This window comes from Mus caroli, unplaced genomic scaffold, assembly GCF_978045245.1.
Source record: "Mus caroli unplaced genomic scaffold, Mus_caroli_1 scaffold_15, whole genome shotgun sequence".
Lineage (NCBI taxonomy): Eukaryota > Metazoa > Chordata > Mammalia > Rodentia > Muridae > Mus > Mus caroli.
Window position 1 is genome coordinate 22,377,861 of NW_028227270.1, and position 17,235 is coordinate 22,395,095.

General features: G+C 44.5%; 1 protein-coding gene across 2 annotated transcripts in view; it reads left to right on the forward strand.

Annotated features, from left to right (window-relative positions):
• The first annotated feature begins 2,039 nt into the window (after positions 1–2,039).
• Positions 2,040–17,235, forward strand: part of Tnpo1 (transportin 1) — an 86,901-nt gene continuing 71,705 nt past the window's right edge. The window contains exon 1 of one of the 2 annotated variants that reach the window (XM_021179911.3): positions 2,040–2,279. In XM_021179911.3, the coding sequence (XP_021035570.1) occupies positions 2,265–2,279 (15 nt within the window). In that variant the 5' untranslated portion in view covers positions 2,040–2,264. The remainder of the gene's footprint in view (positions 2,280–17,235) is intronic. The other variant, XR_015045373.1, reaches the window with a different exon arrangement.

Sequence of the window (17,235 nt, forward strand, 5' to 3'; positions counted from 1 at the left end):
CCCGGGAGGCAGAGGCAGGCAGATTTCTGAGTTCGAGGCCAGCCTGGTCTACACAGTGAGTTCCAGGACAGCCAGGGCTACACAGAGAAACCCTGTCTCAAAAAAAAAAAAAAGAATTTTTCTTTAAAAAGAATTCAAGGGAATAATTCCTTTTATATATACTAATTAATATTCAATCCTTCCTCCTTCCAATTAGCTTCGCTTATTCCCAAAGTAGTATTTAGGTGAATTCATCTTCATTGCTTGCTGGACGTCCTACAACGATCCTTAGTTGCTCATCTTTAGATTGGTTTTATTTATGTGTATGAGTGCTTTGCTGCCACGCACATCATGGGAACGCCTAGTGTCTGTGGAGGTCGGCAGGGCATTGGACCCCTGGAGCTGGAATTGTGAAAAGTTTTGAGCTCCCTCATGGTTTGGAGACTAAAACCCAGGTCCTCTGCAGAAACAAGGGTGGCTGTGACCCTCTGAACCATTTCCCCAGCCCCTAATCTTATAGATTTTAATGCTATTTTATTTTTTAAATCTCCAGCAATGTAAGATTCAGTTACCACAATCATCTGATTTATACAAGTCTCTACTCCACAATGAAAGCTTTTAAGTATAAAAATAAGAGCTGTTTACATTTTTCCTTGCAGTAAATTTTTTTTTGCAGACCCACCAAACTGCTCGGGAGGAAGGTTTACATTAGATTGTTTTTCTTAGGACATATTCCTTCTTAGAAAATCCCTTTCCAAGAACACTACTCTATCCAACTTCTATTAAATCAACATTTTAAAATGTTTATTTTATTTGGTAGAGACAAAGTTTCTCTGTGTAGGCCAGGCTGGCCTGGAACTCAGCAATCTGTCTGCCTCTGCCTCTGGAGTGATGGGACTAAAAGTGTGGGCTGCCATGCCTGGCCATATTTTAGTAATTTTAAATATTTTCCCTTTCAATATTCAGCTTTCTGATGATAAAAAACCATCTTTTAGTCTCAAACTTTGAGTTAAATGTAATTGTAACACTAAAAAATATTACAAGTGAAGATTGTTAAGCTTCTTAATAAATAAGTTGTAAATATTTAGCATTTTCAAGAATTAGGTACTGTGGTACCTAATTCTTCAATTTTACCTGTAAAGTGTATGGAGAGCAATCACTGCCTAAACAAGAAGTATGTAACACTAAGGCATTGAAAGCACTGATGTGAAGATAATTCTCGCTGGCCACTCACCCTCAGAAAAAAGGACTACCTTGCTGTGCACATTTAAAATACTCATACGTGGTAAGTTTGTGTAAAAGTAATCAGGCAGGGAAGAACATTTTTTTCCCTTCTTCCAAAGACAGGGTTTCTCTGTATAGCCTTGGCTGGCCTCAAACTCAAAAATCTGCCTGCCTCTGCCTCCCAAGTGCTGGGATTAAAAGCATACGCCACCCGTGCGCCACCATTGGGGAGAATAATTCATATCTATTCATTACCATTATTGCAACTGGCTTGAAAAGTGCCTACCTCTCCCATTTTAAAACACTTTCAGCTTGAAGTTACAGTACCTCTCTCGAGGTGGCTGTATAAGGAGAGAGGAGAGTTTATTATTTCCAAGCTCAGGGAACTAGCTTTATAGTAAAAACATACCTAGAGATGTAAACCTAATTTTCTAAATCATTTCATTTGGTTTTATATGGTAGTTTCGTGCTACATCAGCACATTTCAGAAGCCCCTGTGTTATCAAGGGGGCCGCCGCCCGCCCACACCCTTCTGCCTTGTGCCAGGGAAGCTGTAACAGTTCCACCGTGGGACGAGCGGCCTGTTGGGTGTCGCCAGGCTCTGGGCTCGGCGGTCTCCCGGGGGAACACGAGTGCACTCCGGGCACGCACGTCACCTGCCGCCGGAAGGGCCCTGCATCTGGGCGTTCACACTCAACGGGCTGGGCAGCGGAGGCCGCGACTGAGCCCCAGGCTGGCTTGTGGGGGCTGCAGCGGGCGCGAGGGGGTGTGAGGCGGGCACGGGGCCGAGGCGTCGACCCCGGGACCCCGCTTGGTGAAAACCGCTGCTGCGCGCCGCCCGCCCGACGCAAGCCAGCAAGGCCCAGGCCGCAGTTTTCCCAGCCCTGTCGCCGTTACCAAGGCGACCGCCGCCGAAGATTCCCGCGCCGGGCTCCGCCCCCCGGCCAATCGGACCGGCGCTCGCCGGAGCCCGGATTCTCTTTGTTCCGCAGCCATTTCAGGCCCCGGACGGGAGGCAGCGCCGCTTCGGCAGAAAGGCCCGAGCGCCGGAGGCCTCTGGGATGGTGTGGGACCGGGTAGGTTGGCGTGAGGGTGCGTGGCCAGGGCGGAGGCTTGTGGGAAGCGGCCGGAGCGAGCTCGGACCGGCCGCCGCGCCGAGGGGACCGCGCTCCGCTGTCCGCCCTCTCGGACGGGGCCTGGCCGTTTGGAGCCGCCGGCGACGGCGCGGTTCTAAGCCCAACAGCTGCGGTCCCGGGCGCCCTGCGGGTCCCGGACGGGGCAGGCGGCGCCCCAGGAGCGGGGAGGTCGGTCCTGGGGGTGGCGGGAGGCTGGCGGGCCGAGCCGCTGCGGTGCCGGTCAGGCCGCACGGTGCGAGGGCCGGAGGTCGCCGGTCTTTGTCCCGGAGCCTCGCACACTCTGGTTTCTGCAGCCCAGCTGATCCGTCTCCCCCGAGGGCCTGCTGGCCTCGCGACCTGTGAACATAATGTTAATGTTTGTAACTACGGGTTTTGCTTAGGTTTGTGGGTTTCGCACGTCTGCCTCTGTCCGCCCACGCCACGGGGAACGGCCGCCGAGGAACAGACCCGCCACCACAATCAAACTGGTTTTAGAAAGGCTTTCTTCCTCTTAGAAATGATCTCGCGGGGTTTAATTTTTTTTTTTAAATCACGTGGGGTTTGCAGGGATTGTTTACAGTTTCACTTTGTTATGCCAGTCGCGAATCAGCTGCTATTAGCTGTAGAAACGAAGTTGGAGGCTGTCCACTAGTTGGGGAGATTGTATTAAGAAGCTTAGTATGTCCTGTTCGAAAAACAGTGATGGCTTCAATGAGTACGGAAGCAATGCTTTTCCCCCCTAAGGAGAAGACGCTCCTTAAATGCAAAATATTCGGTGAAATCAGTATTTGGAACTGACCTGTCTGTCTGCAATGTGCACGCTCAGATGTGTTCATCTTTAGGATACCAAAAGTGCCTGCTGGGTTTTGAGTTTCCCTATCGAAACTCCCACTTAAGTGTGGTAAGAAAGTGTACTAATGTAGTTGGTGAGAAGTGATCCTTGTTACTGCCCTGTAACCCTCCGTCCTGGTTCTAGAGAATGGCTGGTCTATGTGGAAATTTGCAAGTGCAAAGGAAAAATACTACTTTAGAGGTGGCCGATTTCTTTTAAACTCCTTGACACTTGCAGTGTGTGGGTGAATAGTGGTTTGGCAATTCAGCTTTTACTTCAGTCGGTGTACACGTACTGCACTGTGAGTGGTTCGTCTTCCCTTTCTGAAGAGGGCTTCGGCCTTGTGCTTTTCCGTCCTGCCCTGGCCAGAAATTACTGAAATCCTCCCACTGAAAGACCTGTAGAAAATATTTTTGTATTTCTCCCTCCATTCCTAAAAGCCTTTTTGCCATTATATAATAGCAACAGGATAGAATTTTATCTAAAAAAAAAAATTATCCTAGCTGTGACTATTTCCAGTATCAATAATTGTTATAGTCATTGCTTTCATGACTATTTTTTTTTTACTTACGTTAAAGTGATTGTGTGCATTCAGTTTTCTTAAATTGTGTTGAAATGTGAACATGCTATATTTAGAGGAATTTCTTGTTTGTTAGCCATATTAGCAAGCTTTTTTTTTTTTTTTTGAAAAGAAGTCAGGTTCTAAGGAAGCCAAGTCAAGTTCCACATGAAGTAAATGTAACCAGAATAAATGAAAGAGAGGAAGGTGACAGCATGGGGACTGCCTTTCTTTGCCAGGCCAGATATACTTACTGTCAGCCCTGGGGAGGCAGAGGCAGGCAGATCTCTGAGTTCCAGGACAGCCAGGTCTACACTGAGAAACCCTGTCTCCAAAAACAAACAAACCAGGAAAGAAAGAAAAGAATGTGGTATAAGATGCCAAAGATGTGGCCCCCTTCCCCCAAATGCTTATGTGCAGAGATTGAGAGAGCTGAGCTAGAGTGTAACTGGTGATGTTTTCAGAATCATGGAGGACAGTGCCCCTTCCAAAAGGAAACTTCTCACAAGATGAGGTCCTGCTTGGCTAGTGTTAGTAAGGCTCTAGCAGGTTAGAGGAGTGTATCCACGGTTGGACGGAGGTTTGTGAGAGTGGGTGGACTGTGGTTAGGCAGGTAGAGGTTAGGAAGGGAGGTTCTCAGAGCGTGTGTGTGGCTCTGACACATCTATCCTAGGCACTGTTCTTAGAAGGACTTTAGTTGGTGTGATGAGTAAGAATATTGGCTTTCAAGCATCTTCATGCTCAGATGAAACAAGAAATGAGGATGGGGATTTGTCTTCAAATTTTTTTTTTCTTGTTTTTTTGAGACAGGGTTTCTCTGTGTAGCCCAGGCTGCCCTGGAACTCACTTTGTAGACCAGGCTGGCCTTGAACTCAGAAATCCGCCTGCCTCAGCCCCCCAAGTGCTGGGATTAAAGGTGTACGTCACCACGCCCGGCTCACATCTTATTTCTAGAAGGCAGTCAGTGGCAGTGGAACTATTTGAACTTAGTATGGAAAGGAGACAGGTGGCTCTCAGTGTGAGGAGTTTGAATCATCGGTGTCCTTCTAATGGCTTAGGTTATGATACAAGGTAGGCTTGTCCTGCATGTGGATGGGCATCTAAGCCAGGCCCTTTGTAATTGTCAGTGTAACGTGAAACAGGTTACATCATCTCAGTTGATTGTGTTCTGAGAACTGAGTTCACATAGGAAGCTCTCAGAACCAGGTCCACATGGAGTTGGTGCTCCACAAATTACTAATGTTCTCGTCATCATCATTTTCAGTTTTTTTTATAACTATGAGAAATAAACGTAAAATTGCCAATTTCAGGATGGTACAGTAATTTCTTTTTTTTTTTTTTTTTTTTGGTTTTTCGAGACAGGGTTTCTCTTTATAGCTCTGGCTGTCCTGGAGCTCACTTTGTAGACCAGGCTGGCCTCGAACTCAGAAATCCGCCTGCCTCTGCCTCCCGAGTGCTGGGAGTACAGTAATTTCTATAAGCCCTTCATTGTATTGTCTACAAATGTGTATATTTACACAGTTGAGATTTTATTGCATAAGTAATTTTCTGCTTGCATTTTCTTAAGCTAATAAGTGATATTGTTTGTTTTTTATGAATGTGTAATGTTTGTGTGAATTTCTTATAATTAAAGAGTTTTTAATTGTTTTTTGTAGTTACATAATCACTACCCCGAACATCTTTGTGCATGAGACAATTAACTGCATTTTAGATGTTTCATTAAGATGCTGGGTATCATTCAAATTTCTGAATTCATATTGTCAGGTTGCTTTTGCTTAAGGCAAGTGTGATGGTTTGTATATGCTCAGACCAGGGAGTGGCACTATTAGAAGGTGTGCCCCTGTAGGAGTAGGTAGGTGTGTCACCGTGTGCGTGAGCTTTGTCCTAGCTTCCTGGAAGTCAGTATCACAGAGGTGAAATCTGGGAAGTGTTTTCTGTGAGCACAAAAAAAGCTGTGTTCCAGATATAGCCAAGGCTATACCTCCTGCTGCTGCTGTACTTGAAGGGTCACTCAGGTGGTACTGGTTTGAAGACATGAAGTCATGAAGAGCAGCTGAGGCTTGGCATTTTGGAGGCCATGGAAGGCCATTGGTGAAGGTGCAGCCTCGGTTGCAGTTAATGGCACAGGACTGAAGGATTTGAGGCTTGGCACCATGAAGAGAGCCTATGAGAGGCGATGGGTAAAGCCCAGTTGCAGCAGAAGGCCCCAGAGTATTGGGGATGTTCTTGGCTGATCACCAAGAACAGCTATGGCAGTGGAGTGGATCAACCTGAGCTTAGGGTGCTACAGAGGGCAGAGCTGGAGAAGTGATACCAGTCCTTTCGAGGAACCCAGAAGATCATGTGTGAATCTCAGACATTGAAACAAGAAGTTGTGAGGTTGAAGTTGACTTGGAGACCCCAAGATACTAAAGATGCCAGATCCATGAAAGCTGCTAACAGGGAGTGGAATCAGCCCAGGAGAAAGCAGTTTAAACACAGATGAAAAAGGAGTTGGAGATCTGAAGACTGCTTTGACATTATCCATGGAGATGCAGAGTTTGGAGTTTGCCCAGCTGGTTTCCTGCCTTGCTTTGGGGATTACAGTTAAGTGGTCGGATGAATCTCAGAAGAGACTTTGAATTTTGGACTTTTAACATTGTTGAGACCACTACAGACTATGGGGACTTTTGAAGTTGGACTAAATGTACTTTTATGCTATGGCTAGATATGACCCCCATACTCATGTGTTTGAATAAGTCTATGGACACCAGGGAGTGGAATGTGATGGTTTGTATATGCTTGGCCCAGGGAGTGGCACTATTAGAGGGTATGTCCCTGTTGGAATGGTTGTGGCCTATTGGAGTAGGTGTGTCACTGTGGGCATGGGCTTAAGACCCTCATCCTAGCTGCCTGGAAGTCAGTATTTTGTTAGCAGCCTTCAGATGAAGATAAAGAACTCTCAGCTCCTCTGCCTGGATGCTGCCGCGTTCCTGCCTTGATAATACTGAACTAAACCTCTGAACCTGTAATCCAGCCCCAATTAAATGTTTATCATAAGACTTGTCTTGGTTATGGTGCCTGTTTACAGCAGTAAAACCCTAACTAAGACAGCAGGTTTATTTTTCATGGTGGTGGTTTGAGACAGGGCCCCTCTATGAAGCCCTGGCCGTACAGGAACACTTTCAGAAGACCAGGCTAGCTTCATTCTCACAGAGGTCTGCCTCTGCCTTCTGAGTGCTTGGATTAATGTTGTGGACTGCTCTGTTCTGCTCTTGGTGGTGGTTTGATCTTTATTGCTGTTACTGTCTGTGTGAGTAGTGTTAGAGATTGAGCTCATGACCTCATGCAGGCTACATGTTGAGGATGGACTAAGTTATGAGCGCTGGCCTTGAACTCACTCTAGTCCAGGCAACCCTTAAACTCTTCATCCTCTTGCTTTAGCATGTGCTTACAAGCTGCTGTTGTTTGTTTGAAGACAGCCTCTCTGTTGCTCATGGTTAGCCTCAGATCATCCCCTTCTGCCGCCATCATCCCTGTGCGGAGGTAATAGATGTTCACTACTATGCTAGGCTTGCTTGAGGGAATTTGGTAATGTTTATGAAATAAATAGAAGCAGCATAATGCTAATGCACCACTGTTGGGAGACAAAGGAGACGGAGGACTGAATCATGCTCTTTCCCATTGTAGTGTGTCAGGAGGGACCTGTAGTCATCTGTCTGGCATATATCATTTCTTATACAGAATTCTCATCATCATAGTTCTGTGTTACACATGGAAATTATTTTTGCCTGATTGATGGGAAAAGGTGGAGATGCATTTTGCACAAGGGCTAGATATGCAAGCCTGACTCTGAATCTAGGTCTGTCTGTCTAAAAGATACTACTTGTACATTTCTGTGTAGTGCATACTCCAAGTAATGAATGGTTAAGTTACAAAATAAACCAGACAGACCTTAACTTTCCACATTTTAGAAAAATAAAAAAACAAAACAAAACAAAAAAAAACCAAAAACCTCTTTACCTGGAGGAAATCTAATTGTATACATAGAGATATATAATATATAGAGAGAGACATCTGGATTCTGAAATGGACGCAGCAACAATATGTGGGCTCAGCATTCTTAGTAATGCTTTCCAACAAATGGCAAAGGGAAAAACCAAAGATATCACAAATTTGATTAAATTTAGTGACTTAAGAGAAGTTTAAAGGCCCATTAAGTAATTGAATTGAAAACTATACTCGATGAAGCCCATTCCTGGTGAAATAAATGAAAGTCTTAATGGAAAATAAGCCAAGAAGACTAGAGCTGTTTAACATAAGAAGGATAGAAGATTTCATGCTGAAAACAGAAGGAAGGCAAACCCCACATACAAGCAGGTGGGTTGCATTTTACAGCTGACTGAAACATTGATGAGATAGTGACATTGCACTCCTTCACGCCCACCAGAAGTGCTTGTCCCAGAAAGGACACAGGTCCTTCCTGACACTTTTGTCTTTCCTAACAAAAGAAATTATAGGCGAGAAATAATTGAATGTTTCAAACTGTTGTATTTCTGTAAGCAAATGCTTAACAGTAATGACAATCACATCATTAAAAAGTGAACATAGAGTTACAGAGCCAGCTTTCATTTGTCTCCATTAGGGATTAACATTTTTGAAAACTGTCTGAGCTAGGAGGTTGTTCCCTGGGTCAGGTGCTTGCCATGAAAGTGAGCCGGCTTAGGTCCCAGCACACATGTAAAGCCCTGTAATCAGCTTCTCCTACAGAGATGCGAGGGAGACACGGGGGACTCCCAGGAAGCTTGCAGGCTACTTACCCAGACACACTCAGCAGTGAAGCACTCTCTGGACGGACACACATATACCCCAGTATTTAACAAGAGAAGGAAATATTTAGTAAACACGGTTTTCAGAAGTCAGTAGTTAAAGCAGTAAACTCATGGAAGACGGCTCCCTCAGCTGGAAAGAGCGCAAGCTGCCTGGTGCAGTAGCTGTGGAGAGAGATGAGAGCAGAGGATGCCGCAGGCCCTGTCAGAGGCTGACAGGTTTGCTGTAGCCCAGGGAGGCCTAGGAGGAATCCATGAAGAGTAGAGTGCAGTTGGAGCGTTGGGAGGTGGAAGCCCATTCCTCTGTGTGTGCAGGAGGTAAGCACCTACTGTGTTCTTGGTCCACTGAGCATACATGGCAGATTATAGATATTTTCTACTCTCTGGTCCATACTAGCCTTGCCATTGTAGTGCAAAGCAGTTTCAGACAGCAACAATACTAACTGGTGTGGTCAGATTTGCTTCAAGTGTCTTAATTCACATTACACTAGAATAAACAATTGAAATTTTGAAATGAAACATGTTCATTACTTGTATAAATCATCAAGAACAGAATGGGTTTTTCAGATTATGAAATACATAAAAAGGAAAACAGTTCAATTACTTTATTCTTGTTCTTATTGCCACAGGCTCTCTGTATAATCCTGGCTGGCCTAGGACTTACTACATAGACCCAGCTGGCCTGGAACTCACAGAGATCCTCTTGCTTCTGCCTCCCAAGTGCTGAAATTAAATATACCATATGTGGGTATATGCCACCACACCCAACCTAGGTATTTTAAAGTAAAACCATTTTACCATAGTAGCTTCCATTTCTTAACAAGATGGATGAGTCAGGTATCAGGATGTCTTTGTCAGTAACTGCAGAGGCTCCTGGTTCCTCGTCAGCCTTCATCTGCATTTCATTTATCAGATTTGTAACATGTCTGTTCATAGTCGCATTATCCACCCACCTCCCCATCTTAACCCTTCTTACCTTTATTTTGTGTCCTCTGGGGTTTACTGTCCACCTACCAAAAAGAATTTTCAGCATATTTTTGTGTTTTTCTTTAAGGGTTATTTATTTTTATGTGTGAGTGTTATGCTTACACGTATGTATATGCATTGTACATATTTGGTACATCCAATCCACTTGATCTGGATTGTTGTGACTGTGACCCTGTGGGTGCTGAACCTGGGTCCTCAGCAAGTGCTCTTGACCACTGAGCCAGCTCCACGGCCCCTTTCAACATATTCTTTCTTCTTTTAAAAATATTTCTTAGATTTATTTATTTTATGAGTGCTTGGCCTGTATGCAGATATGTGCACCATATGCAAGCCTGTGCCAGGGAAGGTCAGAAAGGGTTTTGGATCCCTTGGGACTAGAATGACAGAAGGTTGTGAGGTGTCATGTGCATGCTGGGAATGGAACCTGGGTCTTGAGCAAGAACAATGCTATGACAGCTCTCTAGCCCCTGAACACATGCCCTTCTTTCTCCATCGCCATCTCCTATCCATCTACTTTCTCCTGATTATTTAGGCATTCCCTCTGTATCTCAGGCTGGTCTCAAACTCACAGTCCTACTTCTGCCTCCCATGTGCCACTGTGCCTGGGCTTTCTTTCTTAAATTGCTGGGAACCTGGCACAGTTGTGCCTCAGTTAGTTGGTTGATTTTGCATAATTTTTCATATTTCCTAGAAGTGGAAAAACAACTTGAAGTCTCTTTCCTGCTTTTAGACTATTCTCTCCCCAAAGCCCCAGCCTATACCTGTTTGTTTCTAGTACCACCTGTTCTTTGTATATTGAAGTCAGCAGGAGTGTAATGGGTCGTTTTATACCCTACCATACATAATACCTAGTGAGATCAGGCAGTGGTTTGCACTTCTGTAGTTACTCTTGCATGGTGTTCCACCCTGTGACCTCTACTCCTGCCTTTGTGGTTTACGCCCAGGCCCTCACACCCGCCAGCTTCTGGATTGTGGAGCACCCCACACCCATCCCTGTCTTCTCGGCCACTTGCTGTCTTGTTTTCACTCTGTTTTACATGGCCTTCACTCAGCTAAAATTCCACGGTTAGTCATGGAATTTTGGATCTCCTTCCTTGTTTTTTTGCTTATTTTTGTTGTTTGGCAGAACCAGGGGCCCAGTTAAGACCAGTTCTGTGCTTTGTTTTGTACTTGCTTCTGTGAGCCTGTATGTGGACAAACTGTACAACTGTAGAATCTCATGTAAATCTCATGGCCTGCATGATGGCTGGTGTTCCTGGATTTCCTTTCTACTACTAAGTGACAGTCTCATGGCTTCTCTTTTTACAGATTCATGTCTCTTCTCCCATCCTCACTTCAAGCCCATGACTTAGCTTTCTACTTTGTTAAGCAAACTGAAGTAATGTGAAGAAAGTGTCCACACTCCTGCCATCCCCAGGAACTTACAAGTATCTGTGTTAGTATGTGCTGTCTCCTGCCTGTGACCTTAGCGTCCTGTTGTCTGCTTTTGTACTGGATCCATCTTCTCTCATCTGCTTAAGACAAAGTAGACCTGGATGCCAGACTCTCAGTCTCTCCCTACCTGTCCACCATTTTGGTTACCCGCCCCTTTTGCACCTTTGCCTCTTGGCTGCTGCACCTGGTTCTTCTCAAATGACTCAAGGTTATGAGTGTCCTGGGCTGTCCCAGTGTGGTCTCCTTCTTATCTACAATAAACTTTGTCCTCCACCGTGCCTAGGAGCAGTCCTGGCCTTCCCTTGTCATTTTTTCACTCATGAATAAGAATTATACATTTGCTCCTTTTGTTTGTTGGTTGGTTTGTTTTGGAGACACAGTTTCAATGTGTAGTCCCCTGGCTAGCCTGGAACTCACTGTAGAACAGGCTGACCCTAAACTCACAGCCTGCCTCTGCTCCCAAGTGCAGGGATTAAAAGTGTGTACCACTAAATGTCTGGCTTATTTTCATTATGAAACCATTCTAAGCAGACAGACAGGCTACTATAGTCATCTCAGTGTTTGTGAAGCATTGTTTCGAGGACACCCCTCCCCCCCACAAGGGTAACAAGATTTACAGATGTACAAATCCCCTTTATAATGTTGGCATAGTATTTGTATAGAACGTACATGCACTCTCATATTCTCATAGTTATTTTTAGATGATTTATAATACTGAATGTAAATTCTACGTTAATGGCTGTTATCCTTACTGTATTGCTTAGGAAATAAAAAGTCGGAGTCATGTTTACTAGACACAGGTTTTATTTGCCCTCCTCTTCAGTCTGCCCTCTGTTGGATCAACAACTGGAGAACTGTTGTTCAGGGGGGAATGACTGTACTTCTCTCGCCCTAGGAATCGACCCACTTCAGCAGAATTGTCAGCACTTGCTATTACCAACTTTATTCCTCCAGGATTCTCTTAATCTTTCTGCAGGCAGGGCTTTGCTCCACCAGTTTAGCCAATGCCTCCTCAGGTACACCTGTGGTGATTTTTCCTAGTTCTCAGATTGTACTGGCAGCGTCTGTCCCAGCCATTTCCTCCCCTTCATCTTGACAAACTTGCTTCTTTGCTTTCCAGGTTACTGTACTCATTATTCACCACCCCAGTGTGGGCTCCTTGTAACTGCTCTGCCAGTAGTTTTGTCTTTTCACTGACATCTTAATACTGCAAAGCCCTTGGGCTCTGTCCTGCTGGCCACACTTCTCCATCTCCGTCTCTTCTTTTCAGTCTTATGGTTTGAAATGTCTTCTAAATGTCAACAATGCCTGAATCTGTATCCTTGGCCTCTAATCCAGCCTCATTTATGTAACTGCCTGTTCATTATCTCTACCTTAGTGTCTAATGGCAGCTGTTAACTCAGTGTTCAAGCTTAGTCCCAAACTGTGCCGCTGCTGCTCCCCACAGCCTGCTGCCTGCTGCCTTCTGAAACTGTGGCCTTCACTTGTGAACTTCACTTCCACTCTTGTAGGTCAGCCTGTTTTCCGTATCTTCAAAATACATTGAAGAGCTAGCTACTCATGCTTCCTCCTACCTCCATCCCCTGGTCCCAGCCACTGCCCTAGCAGCCTGCTCACTGACAGTACTGCTGGTTACCATGTGGTCTGCCCATTCTCCCTGGCCTCTCCAATCAGTGGGTTGGTTGGTTTGTTTGTTTTTCAGTTCATTAGCCAAAGTGAAGCTGCTACAAATCATTACAGCCCTTACTACTTTTCCATTCCATCCACAGTAGCTTCTACTGTGGTCTGAAAACATGTATCCTCCCAAAACTCATGTAGGGACCCTGACTCCCATACTGATCATATTTGGAAATGGGGACTTTAGTGATTAAATTAGGAGAGTCAGGTCTTCATGAGTAGTTGTAGTGCTCTTCATAAAAGATGTCCTTTGGAGGATACAGCAAAAAGGAATATCTGTGAGCCAGAAGGAAGGCCCTGACCAAATTCCAACAATAGTTTAATCATGAATTTCCTAATCTGCAGATCGTGAGCGACTGCTACTGTATTTAAGTTAGCTAATTTGTGATTCTGTTATAGCAGCCTGTACATATACAAATACTCCTAACTGACACTCAGAATAAAGCTGGGCCCTACACTGAACTGGCCTGCCTGAGCTGTTCAACCGTTCTTCCTTCTCCTCATGCTCCTGTCCTCACTTCCTGCGGCCGCTTTGAGTCTTTCCCGCCATGCTGTTTCCACCATCTGTAGGGTCAGCAGCCTTCGCCTGCTTAGCTCAGTGACAACCTCTAAGTCTTTTTTCAGATCTTACTTTCTAAAGGGTTGTAAAATAAAGAGCATGCAAGACATCTGTGGCATGTAGAGTCTGTAGAGTTTGTTTTGTTTGCTATTGGTGGCAATGTTCATTGTTACTGTTTTTGTTTGTTTGTTTGGTGTGCTGGAGAGTGACTGCAGTGAGCACATGGTTGGGAAGTGTTCTGTTACGTAGTCCCTGCCCTTCCCAATCTCTCTGTCCCTTTTCAGTCCTGTTTTCAACCATACAGCTATAGAAACTCTGAAATGTATACTCAGTAAAATAGCTCAGTAAATGGCTTTCATTGGTTTAAAACTGTTAATAGGTTAAGTATCCATCAGTGACCTACGCTGTAGGTCATTCAACCTATGAACTATTCGTTCATTCTATAGACAATGACTAGGGAAGCTAAGTAAGGCACATTTTGAATGATTTGTTACAGGGCAGAGATAAAATGCTTTATTGTTTCTACATGTTTCTATGCATAGAAAAGAACTTTACACAGATAATACAGATGCACATCCCTGGTGCTTCTGGGAAGGGAACCAGTATCGGTTCATACTGTTTTTTTTTTTTTCCTGGCAATGAAAAGAGTCATATTAATTTTTTGTTGGAGGTTTTTTTTAATGAAGTAAAAGGAAAATAATGAAATAGATACTTAAAAAAAAATGAAGCAGTGACAAGAAATAGATGGGTAGGGTGGAGAGGGAGAGGAGAACATGGCCTTTCTAAAGTGTCACTGTGGTCAGAAGGCTGGGTAAAGGAAGGAGCAGCCAGTGGGAGATTTTTCGAGAGAGATTGCAAAACTAAAGGCCAGTAATAGGAACAAATTGAACATAGCAAGGAACAGATGTGACTGAAACATGGCAAACAAGGTGGGCAGTAGGTAATTCACTTGGAGAAGTTCAGCCCTAGGTTAAATTAGAGCCCTGGAGGCTACCATAGGCCTATAAAACTCCGTCCAAGATTAATTACAGGGTTCACCAGGTCTATGGTGCTGCTTCATCTTAAGCAGCTGGGAGGGAATAAAATGGAGGCCTAGGAATTGCTGTAGCAGGTCCTGTTCTTAGAAAGCATACTGTCTGGACTTCCCCGAACTGAGCAGCCTGATAAGAACACATTTGAAGGTATATTTGGGCAACTCTGTGGGTGTTTTAATGCTTTGATCTGAACAGCGGGGCAAAAACTAGTGACATTTAATGACAACAGGCTGGGAGGGTAGGAGGGGATCATGACTTGTTCAGGGCTAGTTTGGAATGACAGAACTTGTGAGCAAATAGCAAGTTCTAAGCTATCAGAGCTACAAAAACAGATTTCTCTGTTTCACCTACCTGATTATGAGATGGCTATCTCACAGACACAGGGATATGTCTTACATTGGATATTTGAGTCCAGAATTCAGGGTTCTATTTAGAAATTATGGATATGGAGAAAAGAAGAGGTCCTGTAGTGTTACAGTGTTGAGGGGCTATGAGTCATCTAAGGAGCCTGACAGCAGCAGTGAGGTAAGGGAACCGTGGAGATGTGCCACTGCAGAGGTGAGGAAGTGGGCCCTCTGTTCTGCGCTGTGCTAGGGCTGAGGCAGGGAGAGGAGGAAGGATGGTGACTGCGGCATTGTGGAGCATTTCTGCAAGGAGAGGGGAGTAGAGGCACTTGGGTATGAGTCTGCTGAGCAGCCTTTTTGTAGTCTTAAGATATTTATGAGGGAATTTTAAATGCACAGAAAAGTCCGTTGTTTGTTTCAGTAATATCCTGTATACTGGTTGTGTTTTTATTTCAGTATGTAGTGCAGTCCAGACTTTTGTGTTATATCTAATTGTTAACACTTTTTTAGAAGAGAAGGTTTTTTTTGTCTTTTTTTTTTTCATTTTGTGTTTTAAGACAGAACTTTGAGCCAGGAGGTAGCGGTGCCTTTAACCCAGCATTTGAGAGGCAGAGGCAGGTGGATCTCTGTGAGCCAGCCTGGTTTGAGTGTTCTAGGATGGGCCACACAGAGAAAGCCTGTCTTGAAAAACAAACACACGGAGAGGGGGGAGAGAGAAGCAGGAGAGAACTTTGCCATTTCACTCTCATAACAACCCACGAGCTATAGGTACTATTGGCGCTCTTATTCTATTCTTAGACTTAATTCTACAGTCACTATTTTTCTATGACTGATAAATGACAGAGCCAGAACTCAGCTAAGGAGGGTGTTCTTGAGTCCTTCCATGCAGTACATAGCAAAAAGATGAAATCAAAGAAATCAAATATTTAGATTAGAGGCAGTGATACTTTAAAAGTTTCCAGATCGGGACATGGAGAGATGGCGCACTGGTTAAGAGTACAGGCTGGTGTTGCAGAGGACCCAGCTTTAATTCCCAGTATACACATGGGGTTTCACACCATATAACTTAAGTTTCAGGATGTCTGACACCTATTCTGCCCTCCATGGGCCCAGACATGCATAGACATACATGCAGCCAGAACTCCCATATACATGACATGATACATTTTACAGTATTTCTAGGCTCGTAGTCTATTTTTAACCTTTTTAAAATTTATTATTTTTTAAGTATTTGAGAGTTTTGCCTATGTGTATATATGTATACCATGTATGTCTTGTGCCAGAGGTCAGAAGAGGGTGTCTGATCTAGAACTGGAGTTAGGGAGGGGTCTTGAAAGAGCAACAGGTGTTCTTAACCGCTGCGCCATTCTCCTGTACAGTGCTTCTAACAGAAGACACCAATGTCATGTTCCATGCTGCTAAGCATCAGGACAGAAGGAAGAGAAAGGAAAGTGAAGGGATTTAGAGTTCCTGTGTCAAAATGTCAGACTCTAGCATGAATTATACTTTTCAGTTGTTGATACTAATTGTTTAGATTAATCCTCTTGTGCTGAGGCCAGTTATCATCTGGATAAAATTAAAACACTGGATCTGAGGCAGGCCTAGTGTTGCACACCGTTAATCCCAGCACTCAGGAGCCAGAGACAGGCAGAGCTCTGAGTTCCAGGCCAGCCAAGGCTACATAGAGAGAACCTGTCTCCGGGGGGTGGGGGGGGGGGGGGACGACTATCCTGTAACTCACTGTATAGACCAAGCTGGCCTCAAATTCACTGTGTGGTCTAGTCTGGCCTGGAACTCCTAGCCAGCTTCCCCTGTTTGCTTCCTGAGTCTGGAATTAAAGCCATGAGCCACCATAGCCAACTCAGCAGCATCCTTCCTGCTCAGTGTGGCTGTGTAAGGAATGAGCCCGGCAAGCACGGCCCCGAGCCTCCTCCAGGAGCCCTTAGAGTTTTCAGTAGGACCAAGTGACAGGTTGCTCCGAGTAGCATCTTCCAGGGCATGACCTGCATGATTAACTAGAATGGCAGTTTCTGGAAGGTGGAGGGGCTTGGAAAAGAAAGAAACAAGTCTACTTCTGTGCGTGTATTATAACCATTTATATTCCACTATTTACAGTCAGTAAATATGGTCAGCATTCAGTTGCTTCTTACATGAAGAAATAAGCCAAAAGAGTTTAAATAATTAGTGTAGCATGCTCAGCAGTTACTAATAGTGCAAAGGATTAAGAGTGGAGTCTGGGAATGTCCCCCCCCCGCCCCCAAACCTTCTCCCCCACAAAAAACATAGAGACTATTGGAGGGAGACCGTTTGGGTTAAAACTGGCTGTCAGCTCTAGCTCCAGACAGGCTCTAGCTGTGAGTTTGAATCCCCTTCCCAAATACCGTCCCTTTGGCCCAAATCTTTTGCTCAAATAAATAAAGGATGTGGAATTCCTGTAAAGGTAGTGAATTTTTTCTGGAATCTTGTTTTAGCCTAAATATAGTACTGAATCAAAGGCTAAAATAGTATTTCCATGTCAGAAATACATGTGTTTAACAACAGTGACGGAGGAGCACAATAAAGGAGAAGGCATGAAAAGGAGAGCACTTGAAGATTCTAACTTACCTCATATCACACACACGCACACACACATACACACACACATAGACAATACATACATACATACATACATGCATGCATTTTG